The sequence below is a fragment of the Dasypus novemcinctus genome, chromosome 23 (assembly GCF_030445035.2).
Source record: "Dasypus novemcinctus isolate mDasNov1 chromosome 23, mDasNov1.1.hap2, whole genome shotgun sequence".
Lineage (NCBI taxonomy): Eukaryota > Metazoa > Chordata > Mammalia > Cingulata > Dasypodidae > Dasypus > Dasypus novemcinctus.
The window spans coordinates 26,638,303-26,662,501 of record NC_080695.1 but is presented as its reverse complement, the minus strand read 5'-3'; the positions used below and the strand labels follow the sequence as shown (position 1 = coordinate 26,662,501).

General features: G+C 37.4%; 1 protein-coding gene across 1 annotated transcript in view; it reads left to right on the top strand.

The window, feature by feature from the left end:
* The window catches only part of LOC101414646 (septin-14), a 57,065-nt gene continuing 32,866 nt past the window's right edge, over window positions 1-24,199 (top strand). Inside the window, exon 1 of the mRNA XM_071211465.1 lies at window positions 1-39. Within this exon, the coding sequence (XP_071067566.1) occupies window positions 1-39 (39 nt within the window). The remainder of the gene's footprint in view (window positions 40-24,199) is intronic.

Below are 24,199 nucleotides of genomic sequence, written 5' to 3'. Positions count from 1 at the left end.
ATGCAACTGGAAAAAGACCTTGACCAAAAGGGAGAAAAGGTAAAGACAAATGAGTTTCTATGGCTAAGAGACTTCAGAGTGAGTTGGGAGGTCATTCCAGAGATGATTGTGCATGTTTCAGCAAGATCTCACTGACTGCCAAATTAGACACTACCTCAAATAGTGGGGTACCTGAGGGCTCTGAAGACACCCAGGCTCTATGGTCAGGGCAGATAGTTCAGGAGTTTGGTGCCTTGCCAGTGAGTCCTACTTGGAGTTTGTACTCCCCAGTATGACAGAGTTTGACTCAGTTGTGGTTTCCCTACACACAGCTCCATGTCCCTTCTACTTGTTCCATTTTTAAATATAATTTTTATTAGAGAAGTTTTAAGTCCATAGAAAACTCATGCAGAAAATTCAGAGTTCCCATATACTACCTCCCATTATTGAAACCTTGCATTAGTTTTATAGGTTTGTTAGAATTGATGAAAGAATATTATTTTAATTGTACTATAACTATAGTCCACAGTTTACATTAGGGTTTACTGTGTTGTATAGTCCTATGTTTCAATTTTTTTTCTAGTAACATTTATACAACCTAACAATTCCCATTTTAGCCACATTCAGTTACATACTTCAGTGCTGTTAATTATATTCACAATGCTGTGGTACCATCACTACCCTCCACTACCAAAACCTCTCCATCATCCCAAATAGAAATTATGCACCAAGTAAATATTACTTCCCCATTCCCTACCCAAACTTGGCTCCCAGTAACCTGCACTCTAGTTTCTGACTCTGTGGAATCTAATTATTTCAAATCAATGAAATCATACAATAATTTTCCTTTTGTGTCTGCGTTATTTCACTCAACATAATATCCTCTAGGTTCATCCATGTTATAGCATATATTAGAACTTGATTCCTTTTTATGGCTGAATAATATTCTATTGTATGTATATATCATGTTCTGTTTACCTATTCATCAGCTGATGGACACCTGGGTTACTTCCATCTTTAGGCAATTGTGAATATTCCCACCAAGAACATCAGCATGCAAATATCTGTTGAGTCCCTGTTTTCAATTGTTTTGGGGAATATATCTAGAATTGGCATCACCAAGTCACATGGTTATTCTATACTTAACTTTCTGAGGAACTGCCAAACTGTCTTCCACAGCATCTGCACCATTTTACTTTCCCACCAAGAATGTTGCTATTTCTCCACATCTTAGTTATTCTAGCATTTATTCTACTGGGTATGAAATGAAATATTATCTCATTGTGGATTTGATTTTCATTTCCCTAATGGCTAATGATGTTGGATTTATTTTCATGTGCTTTTTGGCCATTTGTATTTCCTCTTTGGAGAAATATCTCCTCAAGTCTTCTGACCATTTTAAAATTGGGTTGTTTGTCTTTTGCTGTTGAGAGTATTTCTTTATATATTCTGGATATTACGCCTTTATCAAATATGTGGTTGCTAGATATTTTTCCCATTCTGTAGATTATCTTTTTTTTTTAAGATTTATTTATTTATTTATTTCTCTCCCCTTACCCCACCCCCACCCTGGTTGTCTGTTCTCTGTGTCTATTTGCTGCATCTTCTTTGTCCGCTTCTGTTGTTGTCAGCAGCACAGAAATCTGTGTTTCTTTTTGTTGCGTCATCTTGCTGTGCCATCTCTCCGTGTGTGCAGCGCCATTCCTGGGCAGGCTGCACTTTCTTTCACGCTGGGTGGTTCTCCTTACAGGGCGCACTCCTTGCGCATGGGGCTCCCCTGTGTGGCAGGGCACTCCTTGCGTGCATCAGCACTGCAAATGGACCAGCTCCACACTGGTGGTCAAGGAGGCCCAGCGTTTGAACTGCAGACCTCCCATGTGGTAGACAGATACCCTAGCCACTGGGCCAAGTCCGCCGCCTGTAGATTATCTTTTTACTTTCATGATGAAGTCCTATGATGCACAAAAGTTTTAAATTTTGATGAAGTGTCATTTATCTTTTTTTTTTTTTTTTTTTTTTTGCTGCTTATGCTTTTAGTATAAAGTCTAGGAAACAACTGTGTAACACAAGGTCCTGAAGATGTTCCCTATGATTTATTCTAGGAGTTTTATAGTTTTGGTTTCTATATAGGTCTATGATCCATTTTGAGTTAATGTTTAAATATGGTGTGAGGTATGGCTCCACCTTTATTGTTTTGGATTTGGATATCCAGTTCTCCCAGCACCATTTGTTGAAGGGACTGTTCTTTCCCAATTGAGTGGATTTGGTAGTCTTGTTAAAATCAATTGACCATAGATATGAGGGTCTATTTCTGAATTCTCAGTTTGATTCCATTGGTCGATATATCTATCCCTGTGCCAGTACCATGTTGTTAAACCACTGTAGCTTTGTAATATGCTTTAAAGTCAGAAATTGCGAGTCTTATAACTTCAGTCTTCTTTTTCAAGATTGTTTTGGTTATTCAGGACCCCTTACCCTTCCGAATAAATTTGATAATTGGCTTTTCCATTTCCTCAATGTGGGCTGTTGGAATTTTGATTGGAATTGCATCGAATCTGTAAATCAATCGGGGAAATTGACATCTTAACGATATTTAGTCTTCCAATCCATGAACACGGAATATCCTCCTATTAATTTAAGTCTTCTTTGATTTCTTTTAGCAATGTCTTGTAGTTTTCTGTGTATAAGTCCTTTACACCCTTGGTTAAATTTATTCCTAGATAGTTGACTCTTTGACTTCTGATTATGAATGGAATTTTTCCCTTGATTTCTTATTCTGATTGTTCATTGTTTGTATATACAAACACTACTGATTTTGGGTGTTGATCTTGTACTCCACTAATTTGCTGAGTCCATTTATTAGCTCTAGTAGCTTTATTGTAGATTTTTCAGGACTTTCTATATACAGAAATCTGTAATCTGCAAATAGTGAAAGTTTTATTTCTTCCTTTCCAATCTGGTTGCCTTTTTATTTCTTTTTCTTGCCTAATTGCTTGGAGTAGAACTTCCAGCACAATGTTGAATAACAGTCTTGACAGTGGGCATCCTTATCTTGTTGAAGATCTTAGAGGGGAAGCTTTCAGTCTATCACCATTGAGTATGATGTTTCCTGCAGATGTCCTTTATCATGTTGAGGAAGTTTCCTTCTATTCCTATTTTTTTCAACTAAGAAAGGATGCTGGATTTTGCCCAAAGCCTTTTCTGTATCAATTGAGATGATCAAGTGTTTTCGTCCTTCATTTTATTAATGGTGTATTAGATTAATTGATTTTCTTATATTGGACCACCCTTGCATACCTAGGATAAAACCCATTTGATCATGGGTGTATAATACTTTTAATGTCCTGTTGGATCTATATGCATAACATAAATGGTCAGTAATTTTGTTTTCTTATAGTATCTTTATCTGGGTTTGGTATTAGGGTAATGTTGGCCTCATAGAATGAGTTGGGTACTATTCCCTCCTGTTCAATTTTTTCTTGGAATAATTGGTAGAATTCACTTGTGAAGCCATCTGGTCCTGGCTTTTGACACCTTTTGAGAGATGTTTGATGACTTATTCAATCTCTTTACTTGTAATTGATCTGATGGGGTCTTCTATTTCTTCTAGAATCAGTATAAGTTGTTCATGTGTTTCTAGGAATTTTCACATTCCTCTAGGTTGTCTAATATCTTGGTATACAGTTGTTCATAGTATATTCTTATTAGGTTTTTATTTCTCTGGGGTCAGTAGTATAGCCCCCCTCCCCCATTTCTGTTTTTATTTATTTCAATATTCTCTCTATTTTTTCCTCCTTGTCAGTCTAAGAGTTTGCCAATTTTATTGTTCTTTTCAAAGAACCAATATTTGGTTTTGTTAACTTTTTCTATTGGCTTTTTTATTCCCAATTTCATTTATTTCTTCTCATTGTTATTTCTTTCCTTCTGCTTGTTTTGGGATTAGTTTGCAGTTCTTTTTCTAGTTCCTCCAGGTGTGCAGTTAGGTCTTCGATTTTATCTCTTTCTTCTTTTTAAATATAAACATTTAAGCCATAAATTTCCCTCTCAGCAGTGCCTTCACTTTAGTCCCTTAAGTTTTGATATGTTGATACAAGATCAACACTCCATATCAGTAGTGTTTATATATACAAACAATGAACAATCAGAAACAAGTCTTTTTCAATTGTTTCAAGATATTTACGGATTTTCTTGGCACTTTTTTATTTGAACCACTGATTGTTTATAAGTGTGTCATTGAGCTTCTGTCTATTTGTGGATTTTCCAGTTCTCTGCCTGTTATTGATTTCTAGTTTCATTTGATTATGGTGAGAGAAAATTCTTTGTATAATTTCAGTCTTTTAAAATTTATTGAGTCTTATTTTGTGGCCCAGCTTGTGGTCTATCCTGAAGAGTGATCCATGTGCATTTGAGAAGAATGTATGTCCTGATGTTTTGGGGTGCAATGTTCTGTAAATGTCTTTTAGGTCTAGTTCATTTATCATGTTATTCAAGTTCTCTTTTTTTCTTATTGATTATATGTCTGGATGTTCTATCTGCTGATGAGAGTGGTGTATTGAAGTCTCCAGCTATTAAAGTACAGGTGTCTTTTTCTCCCTTCAGTTTTTCCAGTGTTTGCTTCATGTATTTTGGGTCACCAGGCTTAGGTGCATAAATATTTATGGTTGTTACTTCATCTTGGTGGATTGCTCCTTTTATTAATATATAGTGCCTTTCTTTGTCTCTTATAACAGCTTTTGACTTCAAGTCTATTTTGTCCCAGCTCTTTTTTTGGTTACTGTTTGCATGGAATATCATTTTCCAACCTTTCACTTTCAATATATTTGTGTCTTTGAGTCTAAGTTGAGTTTCTTGTAAACAACATATAATCAGATCATGTTTTTTTATCCATTCTGCTGATCTGTGTCTTTTCACTGGGGAGTTTACTCTCCTTTACAATTATTACTGTAAAGGCAGAACTTATTTCAGGCATTATGCCCTTTGGTTTTTATATGTCATATCTTTTTTTTTCATTAAAATTTTTTTATTGACATATCATTCAGACATGAACATACATAAATAATAAGTGTACAGTAAAAGTTGTGAATTTACAAAACAAACATGCATAATAAACATGATTTCCATATATCATCCCACCACCAACACTTTGCATTGTGGACCATTTCTTACACATGATGAAAGAGCATTGTCAAAATATTACAACTATACTTTGTGGCTTACATTTGGTGTATTTTTCTCCCAACCCACTCTACTATTAACACCATTTATTAGTATTCTTTATTTTTTATAGTTCATGAGATAATATTCTCATATTTGTTCTGGTAACTGTTTGAGGGAATGTAGAATGTTGTAGCCTCTGTGGAATTCATTTTGGCAGTTTCTCAAGAAACTAATTATAGAACTGTATGATCCAGCAATCCTGTTACTAGGAACAAATTCAGAAGAACTGAGAGCAAGGATGCAAACTGACCTTTGCAACTGATGGTCATAGCAGCATTATTCACAGTTGCTAAAATATGGAAACAAATCAAGTGTCCATCAACCAAAGACTATATAAACAAAATGAGTTATATACATACAATAGAATAATATTCAGTGGAATGAAGAAATAAAATCAGGATGTTTATGACAACATGGATGAACCTTGAGGACATTATGAGTGGAATAAGCCAGACACAAAAGGACAAATATGCTATGGTCTCACTAATGTGAACTAAACACAATATGTAAACTCATGGAGGTAAGCTCCAGAGTATAAGTTACTAGGAGATAGGATGTAGGTTGAGAATGGGAGCTGATGCTTAATGTATGTAGAATTTTTAATAAGGTTTATTGTAAAAGAGTAGAAATGGGTAGAGTTGATGGTAACACATTATAGTGAGTATAATTAATATTTCTGATTTATAAAAGTGATTGTAGCTGAAGGGGGTAGTCCAGAGACATAAATGCCAGTTGAAAGGAAGCTAGAGGATAATCTAGGGACTATATGACAGTGATTTTGCTGGTGAATGAAGTATGTCATACCTTTTTTTTTTTGTCTCTCTTTTCCTTTATTGGAAACTCATTTTCTGTATGTTTGATCATTTTGATGTATCTGACAGATCCCATTCTCATTTTTGTTTCTGTATATTTTAAAAATACTTTCTTTATGGTTACTCTGGGGTTGATATTACACAATTTATATTTATTATCTACTGATTTGAAAAGGTGCCAGTTTAGCTTCAATAACATACACATTCTCTACTACCATCTACCTCTGTTTCCTCTCTTTATGTTGTTTTTGTCCCACTTTACCACTTTATAATTTGTGTGTCCTTTATCAGGAAATATGCCTCTTTCTTGTTCAATTTTATTATGACTCTTATAGGAATTCAAAAGTAGAATTGTATATTTAGCATACAGTACTACTGGGTTTTCCATTCATGCTTAAAGTTACCTTTGCTGATAATCTTTGTTTCTTCATACTAATCCAAGTCACTGTCTCCTGTCTTTTCCTTTCAACCTGCAGGTGTCCCTTTAGTAATTTTTGTAGGAAAAATCTTTTGTTGGCAAACTATCTCCATTTCTATTTATTTGTGAATATTTAAAAATTTCCCTCATTTTTGAAGGACAGTTTTGCTGGATGAAGAATTTTTGGTTGGTGGACTTCAGGGAAGATGGCATCAGAGTAGGCAGACAGGGCTCAACTCTCTCACAAAAACAACTGAGAAAGGGCAAAAAGATGTCTGAAGACCTGATTTGGGAATCAGCAGACCAAGACAGTGCTGCTCAACCCCCAAGAGGGCAAGGGACAGAGAAGAAGAAGCTGAAACAACAACTGTGAGTTACTAAACCCTCATTGTGGCTGGGAACAGTGCTCAGCCTCTGCCCTTAAGGCATGCTGCCTAGATAAAATCCATGACTCACTGCTGGTGACTGAGAGAGAAAGAGACATCTTCCCTGGGAAGAAGGAGGGTGTGTCAGAGGGTTGAGAGTGGTTTCTCTTTAGTGAATTTTGCCAGAAGAACCTGCTTTGAAACTCTGCTCTGTCCATACCAGAAGCATGGGTAAGTGGGAGTTGAAAGAGACACCTCTGTGGTAAGGGTTACCGATAAGAGCCCCATCTGCTGGTCAGCTAGGAAACTGCAAGAAGAAAAACTGCTTTTAGGTCTCTCTCAACTGGAACCCCTGGGAGAAAATCTGTGCCCCATTAGTGAAGTGAATCCCTGGCCCAATTTTGGTAACTTAAGCTGGTCAATTTTAAAGACCCAGAATAAGTTGAACCAAAAATCGAAGAAGAGCCATGGAAAAAAAAACATTAGGTAAGAGAGAAAAATTGACCAAAGTAAATATTTCCCCAACATATTCAGAAGCTTAGACATCAGCAAAAATTTACAAGCCATGCTAAGAAATAGGGAGACCCAGACAAAGGAACAACTAAAACTCCTTGTGAGATACAGGATTTAAGACAACTAATCAAAGATAAGCACACAACTCTCCTAGATTGATTCAAAGAATTGAAGGAAAATATGACTAAAGAGAAAAAGAATATTAAGAAGACACTGGGTGATCATAAAGTACAGTTTGAAAGCCTGCAAAGAATATTTAAAGAGCTTATGGGAATGAAAGACATAATGGATGAAATTAAAAATACACTAGATATTATGAACTAAATATAATAAGCAAACTCATGGAGTTAATAGCTAGAAAATAAGTTACCAGAGAATAGAACGTGATTAGACAATGGAAAACTGAGGTTTAATCTATTCAGAATTGGTAAAAAGTTTTCACAAATGTTTGGAAATGAATAGAAATGGTGAAAGCACATCATAGGATTAGTAATTAGTAGTACTAACATATGGGTAAGACAGTGACTTATTTTTTGTTGTTGATTTTTAAAGTAATGAAAATGCTCTAATATTGATAGAAGTGATGAATGCATGTCTTGGTGATTATACCAAATGCCACTGATTGTACACTTTAGATAAATTATATGGTTTATAAACAAATAATAATAATAGGGTGGGTTAGCAAGAAATACACCAAATGTAAGATATGGACTATAGTTAGTAGTAATACTTCGATGATGCTCTTTCATAATTAGTTACAAATGTTTCACAGTAATGCAAGTGATAGGTGGTGGGGTGATGTATGGGAGCCCTGTATGATGTTATGCATGTTTTTTTTGTAAGTTCACAACTTGTACTGTACACTTATTGTTTATGCATGTTCATATATGAAGAATATACTTCAATAAATTGTTTTTAAAGCAAAAATATTTTAAATTGTCCAAAAACAATAATTATAAAACTCATTAACTTAAAAAATATATTAGAGACATATAACAGCACATATGAATTGATCCAATACAGAATCATGGTATTGATGACTAAACATCTGAACTTGAAAAGACAGAAGAACAGAAAGAGAAAGGAATGGAAGAAAGTGAAAAGGGTCTCAGAGAACTGAATGGCAGTGCAAAATGCACAAACATATGTATTGTTGGTGCCCCAAAAGGAGAAGAGAACAGAAATAGGGCTGAAAGAATATTTGAGGAAATAATGACTGAAAACTTCCCAACCCTTTTGAAAGACATAAATATCAATATTGAAGAAGGACAATGCACCCCAAACAGAATAAATCCAACTGGACCTACCCCAAGACACTTACTTTTCAGAATGACAAATCTTGGAGATAAAGAGAGGATTCTGAAAGCAGCAAGAGATAAGGAAAACATCACATACAATGAAACCTCAATAAGAACAGGTGCTGACCTCTCATCAGAAACCAAGGAGGTGAAAAGAAAGTGGTATGATGTACTTAAGGTACTGAAAGAGAAAAACTGCCAGACAAGAATTCTTTATCTGGCAAAACTGTCCTTCAAAAATGAGGGTGAGTTTAAAGTCTTCACAGACAAACAAAAATTGAGAGAGTATGTTACCAAAAGCACAGAGCTAACAGAGATACTAAAGGGAGTACTGCAGCTGAAAGGAAGAAACAAGGGTAAGAGACTTGGAGAAGAGTGTAGAAATAAAGATTAAGAAGGATAAATTAAAAGGTAAAAGATAGATAATAGTCAGATGTGACAATAGACCCCAAAGAATAAAATGGATGAAGTAAATAATGCCTTTACAATAATAACATTGAATGTTAATGACTTGAACTCCCCAATCAAAAGATATAGAATGATAGAATGGATTTTTAAAAATATGAGTAATCTATATGCTGCCTATAAGAGACTCACTTCAGATATAAGGACACAACCAGGTTGAAAGCAAAAGGTTGGAAAAAGATATTCCAACCAAATATCTTTGGAACCAAAGAAGAGCTGGAGTAGTGATACTAATATTGGACACAAAAATTTTTAAATGCAAGACTGTTATAAAGGAGAGCAGATGTAGCTCAAGTGGTTGAGTGCCAGCTTCCCATGTATGAAGTCCTGGGTTCAATCCCCAGTACATTCTAAAAACAAACAAACAAACAAACAAAAAATAAACTGTCATTGGAGAGGGGATGTAGCTCAGTGACTGAATGCCTGCTTCCCATGGTAGAGGTCTTGGGTAACTCCTAAAAAAACCTTTATAAGGGATGAAGAAGGTCAGTATATATTAATAAGAATTTTTGGTTGGCCACTTTTCTCTTTCAGTACCTTGAAAATATCATACCACTGCCTCTCACTTCCATGGTTTCTGATGAGAAATCCAAACTTAGTCTCATTGAGGATGCCTTGTATGTGATTAATCACTTTTCTCATGCTATTTTCAGAAGTCTCTTTTTATCTTTGACATTTGACATTCTGATTAGTATGTGTCTAAGAGTAGGTCCAAGTTTCATTCTGTTTGGAGTACATTGTCCTTCTCAGACATGTATATTTTTGTCTTCCATAAGAGTTGGGAAATTTTTGGCCATTATTTCCTTAAATATCTTTTCTGCCCCTTTTCCCTTCTCTTCTTCTTTTGGGACACCCATGATGGGAATGTTTGTGCACTTCATGCTATCACTCAAATCCTTGAGACACTGCTCAATTTTTTTCTATTCTTTTTTCTCTCTCTTCTAACCATATGATTTCAATTGCCCTGTTCACTGATTCTAGTTCACTGATTCTTTCTTCTGTATGTTCAAATCTGCTGTTGTATGCCTCTAGTTTTTTTTAAAGATTTGTTTTATTTATTCTCCCCTCCCATTGTTTGCGCTGTCTGCTCTGTCTCTTCATTGTGTGCTCTCTGTGTCTGCTTGTCTTCTATCCTCCCTATCATTTCTGTATGTTTCTTTTTATATTTTCACATTCCTCTTTATGTTCACGTATTGTCTTCTTTATATCCTTAATACCATAAAGCTTCAATTCTTTGAGGTGATTTAGAGGATTTGTTTGAATATTTTTAATTAGTTGTTCCAAATTCTGTGTCAACTCTGACATTTTAATTTGTTCTTTTGACTGAGCCATATCTTCTTGCTTCTTAGTATGGCTTTTAGTTTTTTGTTGATGTCTAAGAATGCTTATCTTTAAGAGTTAATGTCAAAGATCAGTTTCTGTCTCTTGTCTAGGGTTTACTGTTGATTGGTTTTGTGCTAAGGCTTTTCTTTGGTGCTTGGTCCAACTTATTCTAGACCAGTGGTTCTTAACTGTTTTTGTTCCACAGACCCCTTTGTCAGTCAGGTGAAATCCACGGGCCCCTTACTAAGTTCACACTATACTGTGTATTATTTAATACATATATCACACCTGTACCATGTCCCACAAGAATAATTTTTTTTTTAAATTTTCAGTTCAAGCTCCTAGACTCCCTGAAATCTTTCCATGGACCTGTTGACCGCTGGTTAAGAACCCCTGTTCTAGATATTTAAAATATCCCATGTTTAACTGTTTAGATTTTTTTCAGTTCCTCTTCATCTGATTATTGCCCTGGATATGCAGTACGATTTTTATGATGACACTTTTTGTATAATTGTTTCATCTCAATAGGATAAAACTTCCTTTCCTCTGGGAATCTTTATCTGTTCTGTTTGCTGTTGTTGTTGTTTTAAGTACTGGGGACCTTGTATGTGGCAAGCTGGTGCTCAGCCACTGAACCACATCTGCTCCCCATGTTCTCTTTGTTTTTGTTCAGAATTTTCTCCCCAACTCCTCTGAATTTTTAAAATATTCTCCCTCCCTTAGTGCCCTGTTTCCCTTACACTTTTCTGTTCTGGGGCCTCCTGTCTTTCATCAATTCAGTTCAAATCTCCCTTCTTTTTTTCCTCTCTGAGACTTTTCTCCCTTAGTTTTCTTCCCCATTAGGGCATCCCACTCTAGGGAGTCAGATAGAGTCAATCCAGAAAGTGTATCACTCCAGAAAATTTCATTTTGTATTTAGGAGGTCCAGCCAACAGAAACTGGATTGAGTGAAGACACCACTTGCCAGTCTTTCTACCACAGTCTCTTTTTTACCCCCTTGGGGGTCTTCTTTATATGCAGCACTCCTAAGCAGCTTGTGTTTTGCCCTGGGTCTCTGCAGAGTTAGGTCCCTGTGCCCGTATTTGTGTGTGGTTCTAAATTGCTGCTGTGATTGACCCTGTTATCTGTGACCCTGTGGGAGGAACCTGGGCTGCTGCTTCTGAGCAACTCCCTAGCTGCTCAGGATCAAGTGAGGGGGAGAGAAGTAGACTGTCCTGTCCAGGATGGAAATTTCCTACCTGATATTTTTCTTATTCTTCAAATCAGCATTTGAGGACTCCTTCTCCAGTCTCTACTATCCTCCAGAGTTTTCTAAGCAAGTGGGATTTTTCCTTTTATTCACAGAATCTCTGGGGAGGTTTCTTCAGAGGATGTCTTGCATCACCATGTTGATGATGTGACTCTTTGTAATAAGTTTTAAAATTAGGAAGCATAATCCTCCAAATTTTTTCTTCTTTTTCAAGATGCTTTTGGATATATGGGGCCCCTCGTCCTTCCTTATAAATTTCATGATAGGCATTTCCATTTAGACAAAGAAGGCTGTTGGAATTGTTATTGCCTTTGCATTAAACCTGCAAATCACTTTGGGCAGAATTAACATCTTAACGATATTTAGTCTTCTAATCCATGACCATGGAACCCCCTTCTATTTATTTAGATTTTCTTTGAGTTCTTTCAGCAATGTTTTATTGTATTCCATGTATAAATCCTTTACATCCTTGGTTAAAGTAATTGCTAGATATTTGATTTTTATAATTGCTATTGTAAATGGAAGTTTTCTCTTGATTTCTTCTTCAGATTGTTAACTACTGAATTCTTTAATTATTAATTATAGAAACAATACTGATTTTTGTGTGTTAATTTTGTAGCCCACCACTTTACTGAGTTTGTTTATTAGCTGTTGTCTCTTTGTTGTAGATTTTTCAAGATTTTCAATAATAGGACCATGTCACCTAGAAATAGGAAGAATTTTACCTCTTCCATTCCAACTTGGATATCTTTGCATTTTTTTCTTGCCTAATTGCTCTGCCTGGAAGTTTCAGTTCAATGTTAGCTAACAGTGGTAACTATTTTTGTCTTGTTCCTGATTTTAGAGAAAACCTTTACATTTTTTTACCATTGAGTATGATGTTAGCTGTGAGTTTTCATATATACCCTTTATCATGCTGCAGTAGTGATATACTTTTGTTCTAGCTCACAAAGGACATTCTTGCATCTGCACCATCAACCACAATTCTTACCCACCTCTTGGTTTACTGTGCTATCCAGTTCCTAGATTATTCTCAAGCATTCTGTCAATTGGCATTTACATAACTAGACTACCATTTTCAGTCAGATCCCCATTTATAAATTAGCTGTTACCTACTGTGTGTTACCATCCACTCTATACTAATTTCCACACTTTTACAGTAAAGCTAATTCAAACTTCTACATACATTAAACATCAGTAGTCCACTCAGTCCTTCTCTTATCTCCTTTAAGAATCCACCACCTACCACCAGGTCTTGAAGATATTTTCCAATAATTTCTTCTAGAAGTTTCATGGTTCTTGCTTTTATTTTTAGTTTTTTGATCCATTTTGAGTTAAGTTTTGGATAAGGTGTGAGATAGGGGTCCTCTTTCCTTCTTTCAGCTGTGGATGCCCAATTCTTCCAGCACTATTTGTTGAATGGATTGTCCTGCCCGAGTTGTGTGAGTTTGACAGGCTAGTCAAAAATCACTTGACCATACCTGTGAGGGTCTGTTTCCGAACCATAATCTTGGTTCCATTGGTCTGTTGTGTCTGTCTTTAGGCCTGTATCATGCTGTTTTTACCACTATAGGTAGGTACTATGATTTAAAGTCTGGAGATGAGGGTTCATTTTTCCTTTTTATGATGTTTCTGGCTATTCAGGACTCCTTACCCTTCCAAATAAATTTAATGATCATGTTTTCAATTTTTTCTTTAATGCTGGGGGAATTTTTATCAGGATTGCTTTTAATCTGTATATCAATTTGAGGAGAATAGACATCTTAATGATATTTAGTCTTCCAATCCATGAGCATGGAATGTTCTTCCAGTTATTTAGGGCTTTTTTTATTTGTTTTAACATTGAGTTTCAGTTTTCTGAATTCAAGTGCTTTACATCATTGGTTAAGTTTATTCCTGACTATTTGAGTTTTATCTGTCCTATTTTATTTTCAACACTCCTTTGACACGTTTAGTTACTTTTATTGATATAATCTTCATTTCTAGACTCTCTTCCACGCCCCTCTCTCCTGTCTTTTCTTTTCAGGCTCTAGCATACCCTTTAGTATTTCCTGAAATTCTGGCTTCTTGCTTAGAAATTCTCTCAGTTTCTGTTTATCTGTGAATATTCTAATTTCACCCTCATTTTTGAAAGACAGTCTTGCTGGATATAAGATTCTCAGCTGGGAGTTTTTCTTTTGTAGTATCTTAACTATATCAGACCACTGTCTTCTTGCCTTCATGGTTCCTGGTGAAAAATCGACACTTAATCTTATTGAATATCCTTTATATGTTATGCATTGCTTTTCTCTTACTGCTCTCAGAATTCTCTCTTTGTCTTTGACCTTTGGTATTCTGATGAGTATGTGTCTTGGAGTTGGTCTATTTGGATTTTTTCAGGTGGGAGTATGTTGTGCTTCTTGGACAGGGATATCTATGTCCTTCAACAGGTTGGGAAATTTTCTATCATTATTTCTTTAAATAGTCCTTCTTCCCCTTTTCCCTTCTCTTTTCCTTCTGGGACACCCATGACCTGCATGTTTGCATGCTTTTTGTTGTCAGTCATTTTCCTAAGACTTTGTTCAATTTTTTCCATTCTTTTCTTCATCTGCTCTTTTGAATGTTCACTTTCAGAGGCCATTTCTTCAAGCTCACCAATCCTTTCTTCTGCCTCCTCAAATCTGCTATTATATGATTCCAATTTTTTTTTTATTTCATTGATTGCACCTTTCATTCCCATAAGACCTGCTATTTTTTGTGTGTGCTTTCAAATTCTTCTTTGTGCTCATCCAATGTCTTCTTAATATCCTTAATCTCTTTAGCCATCTCATTGACTTTATTAAGGAGATTTGTTTGAACATCCATAATTAGTGGTCTGAACTCCTTTATGTCATCTGGAGGCTTATCTTGTTCCTTTAACTGGGCCATAGCTTCTTGTTTCTTGGTGTGGACTGTAATTTTTTTGTTGGTGTCTTCCCATCTAGCTTACTAGATTATTTTTTCTGGGTGCAGTTTTTCTCTTACTTTAGGGTATCCTATCATTTCTCCCTTGCTGGTTATGCAGTAGGAGCCAAGCATGTAAGTAGTGGTGTAAGCTATGGAGGTTCAAGCTGCTCTTATTGCACCAGGGATCAATGATGCTTCTTCCATCTGTCTCCTTTGCCTGGGGTAGGGTCAGAGTCAGAGCTATGTGGAATGATCCACATGCAGGCCTAGACTGTAGTTGTGCAGAGAGACTGATGAAGCTTCACATCCCTTTCTCCCCTGCCTGGGGCAGAGATGGAGCTGCAGGTATGGGCAGCAATCTATGCTGTGAGAGTCCAAGATGACTGCAGTTGCCTGGTAGACTTCTGATTTTCAGTCTATATCAGCCAAAGTTCCCTCCAGTTACCTGTATAGGCTGGTGCAGAGCTCCTCAGCCTCCTCCTCACCAGAGTCAGGGCTGCCGCCTAGGCAGACTGCAGGCTGATCTGCGTGAAAGAATATGGTTCCCACCGACACTGAGTTTCAGTCAGCCCGGCTTTACCTCAGGCTGGGGGCAGAGTCAGAATGGTGGCTACTGGCCTCTTTCTGACTTGGGGTAGTTCTCACCCCAGCTGTTCCCAAGGTTATCTCTTAGCCAGCCAAGTCTCCCAATCAGTAGCCATAATTGGCAGCCAACCGTCTCCTCGTCCCCTGTTTCTGGGAAATGGAGCTTCCAATTCTCGTCACTGAGCAGCTCCTGGGGCAGCTTGTGCTGCCGGAGTTGCATAATCACTGGCCTCCGCGGCTTGGCTGGTAATTTCCCAAAGAGGCTGGCACTGGCCCCATAGCTTCTTCCCTGCCAGAAGTGGCACAGGGCCTAGGCTAGACCTGCAATATGATCTGGATGAGAAGAAGCCGGTTCCCACCAGCACTAGGATTTTCAGTCTGCCCTGCTTCCCCTTGTGCCAGGCGAAGAGTTAAGATGGCAGTTCCCAGCCTCTTTCTGACCTGGACAGGCTCAAACCTTACTGTTCTCAGAATCATACTGCAGCCCACTGAATTTCCTCATCATAGTTGAAATTGGTGCCCAACCATCTCTTCCTCTCCCTTTTGGGGAAGTGGAGCTTTCAATTCCAGGCGCGGAACAGCTCCGAGGCAGCTTGTGCCTCCAGTGGAGGATGGGCACTGGCTTTCGTGGCCTGGAGCCTCTACTTATGAGTCTTCTCTATAGAAGGGCATCTCCTCCTTCTACTACCCCAAGGACATTGCAGGATGCTCTTCTGTTCTCCTGGAGCCCCCAAACAGGTGCTTCAGCTAGCTCCAGAGAGCTCTGGGTGTTTGCTAACTGCCCTGTAGCAGGAGCTGACTCTAGGAGCTCCTGACTCTGCTGCCATCTTGCTGGTTCTCCTACACCCTTTCATTTATCTCCACTCTAATATTATTATTTCCTTCCTTCTGCTTGCTTTCGTATTGTTTGCACTTCTCTTTCTAGATCCTCCAGTTGTGAGATAAGGTCTCTGATTTGAGATCTTCTTTCTTGTTTAATGTAGGCATTTAGAGCTATGAATTCCCCTCTCAGCACTGTGTTTACTGCACCCCATAAATTTTGATATATTTTCATTTTCATTTGTCTGAAGTTATTTCCTAATTTCTGTTTTGATTTCTTCTTTGACCCATTAGTTGTTTGAGTTCATTGTTGAATTTCCACATATTTGTTGAATTTTTCAACTTTCCCTGTTATTGATTTCTAGCTTCATTCCATTGTGGTCAGAGAAGATACATTGTATGATTTTATTTAATTTAATAATTAATTAATTTTTTAGGGACCAAGGCCTGAGTTGAAGCCAGGACATTATATATGGAAAGCTAGTGTTCAACCACTGAGCCACAACAGCCTGCATTGTATGCTTTTAATATTTTTTAGTTTACTGACACTTGTTTTGTAATCTAACAAATGGTCTATCCTAGGGAATGAATCACGTGCACTAGTGTAGAATGTGCTGTTCATTGAAGACTTTCATATATGTCTTTTAGATCTAATTGGTTTAGAGTATCATTCAAGTATCCTATTTCCTCACTGGCTTTCTGTCTGGAGGTCCTATCAATTATTTTTTCCATTAAAAATTTTTATAAAAGTATATCATTCATATAGGAATATACATAAACAATAAGTATATAGTACAAGTTGTGATCTAAGAGAACAAACATGCATAGCATTTTATTTTATTTTTTAAAGATTTATTTATTCATTTATTTCTCTCTCCTCCCCCCTCACCCCACCCCGGTTGTCTGTCCTCTGTGTCCATTTGCTGGGTCTTCTGTGTCCGCTTCCGTTGCGGTCAGCTGCACGGGAATCTGTGTTTCTTCTGGTTGCATCAGCCTGCTGTGTCAGCTCTCCGTGTGCATGACACCATTCCTGGGCAGGCTGCACCCTCCTTCACGCTGGGCAGCTCTCCCCACAGGGCGCACTCCCTGCACTTGGGGCTCCCCTACGTGGGGGACACCCCTGCGTGGCACCGCAGGGCACTCCCTTCGCGCATCAGCACCGCGCACGAGCCAGCTCCACACGGGTCAAGGAGGCCCCGGGTTTGAACCGCGGACCTCCCATGTGGCAGACGGATGCCCCAACCACTGGGCCAAGTCCACCATCATGCATAGCATTTTATAGGGTTCCCATACATCACCCCACCGCCATACCTTGTACTGTTGTGAAACATTTGTAACAAATTATAAAAGAGGTCATCAAAGTATTAGTACTAATTATAGTCCATATCTGATATTTGGTGTATTTCTCCCTAACCCACCCAATTATTTTTGTTTCTTGTTCATAAACCAAAAAATTTATTTAAAGTGTACATCAATGGCATTTGGTATAATCATCAGAATTGTGCATTCATCACGTCAATCAATATTAGAGCATTTTCGTTACTCAAAAAAAGAGAAAAAACAACTAAAAGCAAAGCACTATCAGATATTGGCACTAACAATTACAAATCCTGTGATGTGCTTTCACCATTTCTTCTCAATTCTAAACATTTACAACTTTTTACCAATTCTGCATAGATTAAACCTCAGTTTTCCATTCTCTAACCATATTCTAGTCCCTGGGTGACTTATATTCTAGCTATTAACTCTATAAGTTTGCTCATTATATTTAGTTCATAATAGCAAAATCATACAATATTTGTCCTTTTGTGACTGGTTTGCTTCAGTCAAAATACTGTCTCCCAGTTTCATCCATGTTGTCACATGGTTCACAACTTCATTCCTTCTTACAGCTGAATAATAGTCCATTGTGTGTATATACCACAATTTTTTTATCCATTTTCCAGTTGATGGACACCTGGGTTGTTTCCAACTTTTGGCTATCATGAATGACACTGTTATAAACATTTGTGTGCAGATGTCTTTTCATGTCACTGCTCTCAGTTCTTCTGGGTAAATACCTAGTAACGTTATTGCCGGGTCATGTGGCAGATCTATATCTAACTTCAATAGGAACTGCCAAACAGATTTCCATAGTGCCTGTTCCATTCTATATTCCCACCAACAGTGATTAAGTGTTCCTATCCACATTCTCTCCAACACTAATAGCTTTCTGTTTTGTTAATAGTGGCCATTCTAGTAGGTGCGAAATATCTGATTATAGCTTTGATTTGCATTTCCCTAATAGCCAGTGATGATCATTTTTTCAATGCGTTTCTTCACCATTTGTATTTCTACTTTGGACACTTGTCTTTTCAAACCTTTTGCCCATTTTTTAATCAGATAGTTTGTCTTTTTATTGTTGAGTTGTATGATCTCCTTATGTATCAGGGGAAGCGGATGTGGCTCAACTGATAGAGTATTCATCTACCATATGGAGGGACCAGGGTTCGATCCCCAGGGCCTCCTAACCCATGTGTTGAGCTGGCCCATGCACAGTGCTGCCACACACAAGGAGTGCTGTGCCACACAGGGGCACCCCCGAGTAGAGGAGCCCCACTTGCAAGGAGTGTGCCCATAAGGAGAGCCACCCTGCATGAAAAAAGCACAGTCTGCCCAGAAGGGGCACCACACACATGGAGAGCTGATGCAACAAGATGATGCAACAGAAAAGAGATGCAGTTTCCCAGTGCCCCAGGATAATGCAAGCAGACACAGAAGAACACACAGCAAATGGACACAGAGAGCAGACAACAGTGGGGAAGGGGAGAGAAATAAATAAAATAAAGCTTTGAAAACAAACAAACAAACCAAAAACCTTGTCAGAGGGAAGCAGATGTGGCTCAACTAATAGAGCATCTGTTTACCATATAGGAGGTCCAGGGTTCAAACCCAGGGTCTCCTGGCCTATGTGGTGAGCTGACCTATGTGCAGTGCTGCTGCACGCAAGGAGTGCCATGCCACGCAGGGATATTCCCCATGTAGGGATTCCCCAAGCTCAAGGAGTGTGCCCTGCAAGGCGAGTTGCCCCTATGTGAAACGCTCAGCCTGTCCAAGAGTGGTGCCGCACACATGGAGAGCTGAAGCAGCAAAATGATGCAACAAAAAAAGAGATAAAGATTCCTGGTGCTGCCTGTACCTGATGAAAATGCAAGCAGACACAGAATAACACACAGCAAATTGACACAATAGAGCAGACAATGGGGGTGGGAGGGTGGGATGGGGAGAGAAATAAATAAGAAATAAATCTTTAAAAAAAGGCTTATCAGATATGCAATTGCTAAATATTTTCTTCTATTGAGTCGACTGCCTTTTCATCCTATTGACAAAGTCCTTTGAGGTGCAAAAGTCTTGAATTTTGAGGCGCTCCTATTTATCCATTTTTTCTTTTCTTGCTTGCGCTTCAGATGTAAGGTTTAAGAAAGTACTGCCTACCACAAGATCTTGAAGATGTTTTCCTACATTTTCTTCTAGGAGTTTTATGTGTGTGTGTGTGTTTTTTAAGATTTATTTTATTTATTTCTCTCCCCTTCCTTCCTCCACCATTGTCTGCTCTCTGTGTCTATTTGCTGTGTATTTTTTTGCATCTGCTTGCGTTATCCAATGGCACTGGCAAACTGTGTCTCTTTTTTGTTGTGTCATTTTGCTGCATAAGTTCTCCACGTCTGTGATGCCACTCCTGGGCAACCTGTGTTTTTTTTTTCCCATGGGGTGCATTCCTTGCACATGGTGCACTCCTATGCAGGGGAACCCCTGCATGACGTGGTACTCCCTGCACATTGGACAGCTTACCACAAGGGTCAGGAACCCTGGGGATCAAACCCTGGACCCTCCATGTGGTAGAAAGATGCTCTATCGGTTGAGCTATGACTCCATCCCTATGGTTGTTGTTTTTATATTTAGGTTCTTTATCCATTTTGTGTTAATTTTTGTATAAAGTATGAGATAGGGGTCTACTTTCTTTCTTTTGGATATGTATATCCAGTTCTCTCAGCACCATTTGTTGGATAGACTCTTTTGTTCTGGCTCAGTTGGGTGGGCTTAACAGCCTTGTCAAAAATCACTTGACTGTAGAAGTGAAGGTCAGTTTCTGAGTTCTCGATTTGGTTCCGTTGGTTAATCTGTCTGTCCTTATGCCAGTACCATGCTGCTTTTGCCACTGTACCTAAGTAATAAGAATGCTTTAAAGTCAGGAAGTGCAAGTCCTCCAACTTCATTCTTCTTTTTTGAGATATTTTTGGCTATTCATAGCCCCTTACCCTTCCAAATAAACTTGATTATTGGTTTTTCAATTTCTGCCAAAAAGGTTGTTGGGATTTTAATTGGGGCTACATTGAATCTGTAAGCCAGTTTGGTTATAATTAACATTTTTATAATATTTAGTCTTCCAGTCCATGAACAGGGAATGTCCTTTCATATATTTAAATCTTCTTTGGTTTCTTTTAGCAACGTTTTGTAGTTTTCTGAATACAGTTCCTTTATGTCCTTGGTTAAGTTTACTCCTAAATATTTTATTGTTTTAGTAACTGTAATAAATGGATTTTTTTTCTAATTTCCTCCTCAGAAAACGCTATTGATTTTTGTGTATTAATCTTGTATCCCATCAGTTTGCTGAACTCATCTATTAATTTTAGTAGCTTTTTTGTGGATTTTTCAGGATTTTCTAGATATAGGGCCAAGTTATCAACACACAGTGAAAATTTTACTTCTTCCTTTCCTATTTTGGTACATTTTATTTCTTTGTCTAGCTTAATGGCTCTAGCTAGAGCTTCCAGCACAATATTGAATAATCATGGTGACAGTGGGCATCCCTGTCTTGTTTCTGATCTCAGCGGGAAAGCTTTCAGCCTTTCACCATTGAATAAATGCTAGCTATAGGTTTTTCATATATGCAGTTGACCATATTGAGAAAGCTTCTTTCTATTTCTATCTTTTGGAGTGTTTTTATCAAGAAAGGATGCTGTGTTTTGTCAAATGCCTGTTCTGCATCAATTGAGAGAACCGTGTGACTTTTCTTCTTTAATTTATCAATGTGTTTTATTACACTAATTGATTTTCTTGTGTTGAACCACACTTGCATACCTGGGATAAAACCCACTTGATCATGGTGTATAATTATTTTAATGTGCTTTTGGATTCTGTTTGCAAATATTTTGTTGAGGATTTTTGCATCTATATTCTTTATAGATATTGGTCTGTAATTTTCTTTTTTCATAGTATCTTTATCTGGTTTTGGTATTAGGAGATGTTGGTGTCATAGAATGATTTGGTAGCATTCTTTCCTGTTCAATTTTGGAAGAGCTTGAGGGAGATTGGTATTAGGTCATCTTCGATTGATTGGTAGAATTTACCTGTGAGTCATCTCATCTGTGCTTTTCATCTTTGGGAGAATTTTGATGACAGTTTAAATCTCTTCATTTGTGATTCATTTGTTGAGGTCTTCTATTTCACCTAGGGTCAGTGTAGGTGGTTCATTGTTTCTAGGAATTTGTCCATCTCATCTACATTTTCAAGTTTTTAGGCATACAGTTGTTCATCCTCTTTTGGTTATGGGTATCCAGTTCTCCTTGCACCATTTGTTGAAAAGAAGCCTTTGTCCCAGAAAAGTGGATTTGGTAGACTTATCACAAATCAGTTGATCAGGAATAGATGTGGCTCAAGAAGTTGAGTGCCTGCCTCCCACATGTGAGGTCCCAGGTTTGGTTCCTGGTGCCTCAAAAAAAAACCATTTGGTCATAGAGGAGTGGGCCTATTTCTGAACTCTCAATTCAATTCCATTGATTGAAGTGTATATCTTTATGTGAATACCATGCTGTTTGACCACTGTAGCTTTATAATACACTTCAAGGTCAGGAAGCATGAGTCTTCTGAATTTGCTCTTCTTTTTTAGGAGGTTTTTAGCTATTCCCCTTTCCCCTCCAAATAAATTTGGTAATTGCCTTTTCTATTTCTGTAAAGTAGGCTGTTGGAATTTTGGTTGGTAGTGCATTGAATCTATGAATCAGCTGAGGTACAATTGACATCTTCACTATGGTATGTCTTCCAATTCATGAACACGGAATGTCCTTCCATATGTTTAGGACTTCTTTGATTTCTTTTCACAGTGTTTTGTAGTTTTCTGAACACAGATCCTTCCCTTCCTCGTTAAATTAATTCCTAGATATTTGAGTCTTTTCTTTTTTCTATTGTAAAGGAATTTTTTTCCTGATTTTCTCCTCAGCTTACTCATTACTAGTGGATAGAAACAGTGCTGATTTTTGCATGCTGATCTTGTATCCTGTCAATTTGCTGAACACATTGTTAGCTCTAATAGTTTTTTGTAGATGTGTGAGGTCCCAGGTTCAATCCTTGGTACCTCCTAAAAAAATTCTTGGTTGGCAATTGTTTTCTTTCAGCACTTAAAATACTTTGTCCTACCACCTTGCTGCCTCCAGGGTTTCTGGTTAGAAATCCATAAATAATCTTATTGAGGCTCCCTTGTAAATAACATGTTTGACTTGGAATATGATCCTTTATCCTAAAGCACGACCTTTTAAGAGCTTAAATAGAAAATTCAAGGTGTTTCCAAAAGTCATCTAACTTGGGAGATACTTGAACTTCAAATGCTGCTTCCCTAGGACCAGACAATATCTGCTCAGCACTTTCAAGAATGCCAACTGTTCTCTAACTTGTCACTGAATTCTTTGTTGTCACCACTGCACATGCAGAATTCTGGAATCAACAAGTATCCTAATGTTGTTTTCAGATTTAGATCTCATTCCCCCAAAACTGTCTCCCTGATATGCAGAAATTCTAATATTTTATAATATCAGGATACTAATGAGTAATTGGGGTGGAGCTGGACACAGGTTCCTTCATTAGTGAACATTAAAGGGTTGAACAAGCTGGGAGTGGACCCCAAACCAGGGGAAATTACAAAGTTACAACCATTTTCAGAGATCAGCATTCTGAGATAGGAAAGTAAAGCATGGAGGACAGTCCCAAGGTTTTCCACATGGATATTAAACAGAGACTGGTAGGGTGGTTACCATCGCAATAGTAAGCACACACAAGGATGAGGTTAAGTCTAGAGTGAGCAGACTAGAGGGGTAGGACCACTCTAGCCAGCTTCAGTAATTTCAGGTATTAACCTTTTGCTATTTTATCATATAAAGACATCGATATTTTGTTAATTCTTAACCCTCAATTACAATATCATGGTGTTCTGGCAGTCTCAAACTCTGACCTCAGATACCTCAGCTTAAGATTGTCACTTTCTGCTTGTGCTCAATTCCCCTAACACTTTGTTTACTAAAGATTGGTGGCTGGAAAAATGCAGATTTTACCCAGTGTGATTCCTTCAATTAAAAGTCTGATTCTTTCTTGATTCTTCCTGCTCTTCTTTACCTTCTAGTTCCTTCAGTTGTTTCTAATTGTTATTGTCAGAAGAGAAAGAATGTTCTAAGTTACTCTGATTTTGCTATAAAGCTAGGAATGTATATGAAACTTTGTATCTTGCATTCTTTACTTACTATTTTAATGTAAATATTACCCAATTTATTGAAGTATTTTCCATAATTATCTTTCATGTCTCAATAATGCTCCAGTGTGTGAATGATATAATTTCTTTGGATGTTCTCCAATTTCAGAGAGTCATACATTTGGATGTTAAATAGAGAGCTGCAATGAATGTTTTTTGTTTTGTTTTGTTTTGTTCCGCATGAAGATTTTGTGGAGCTCTTTCATTGCTTGGGAGCTATTTCTAGGGCTGAAATTAATATAGGTTGCTAAGCATCCATTAAATTATTTTTCCCAACTTTTCAATTTTGGTAAATTTAAAATACTGACTGATTTCTAGTTTTCTAAGATCACAGCAGATTCTTTTAACAATTTGACTTAACTCAAGTTCTTAGAGGACATATGACACATTTGAAATCAAAGTTTTTATTTGGTTATGTTCCTGAAATTGACTTTAGTTTCCTCACACATATTAATGTATGCTGTGTTTCCTCAATATATTAACACACTAAAACAGAATGAAAGAATGTTATTTTTTAATATTTTTCCTATGGAAATATTATTTATTATTTTAGAGTAATACACTGAAGATTTCCTGTGGTGTTTTCTTAATTCCCACTTATTTAGAAACACAATCACTTTAAGTGTGATCAGGGAGAGATTCACTTTATTTATAGAAAATAATAGCGAAATCT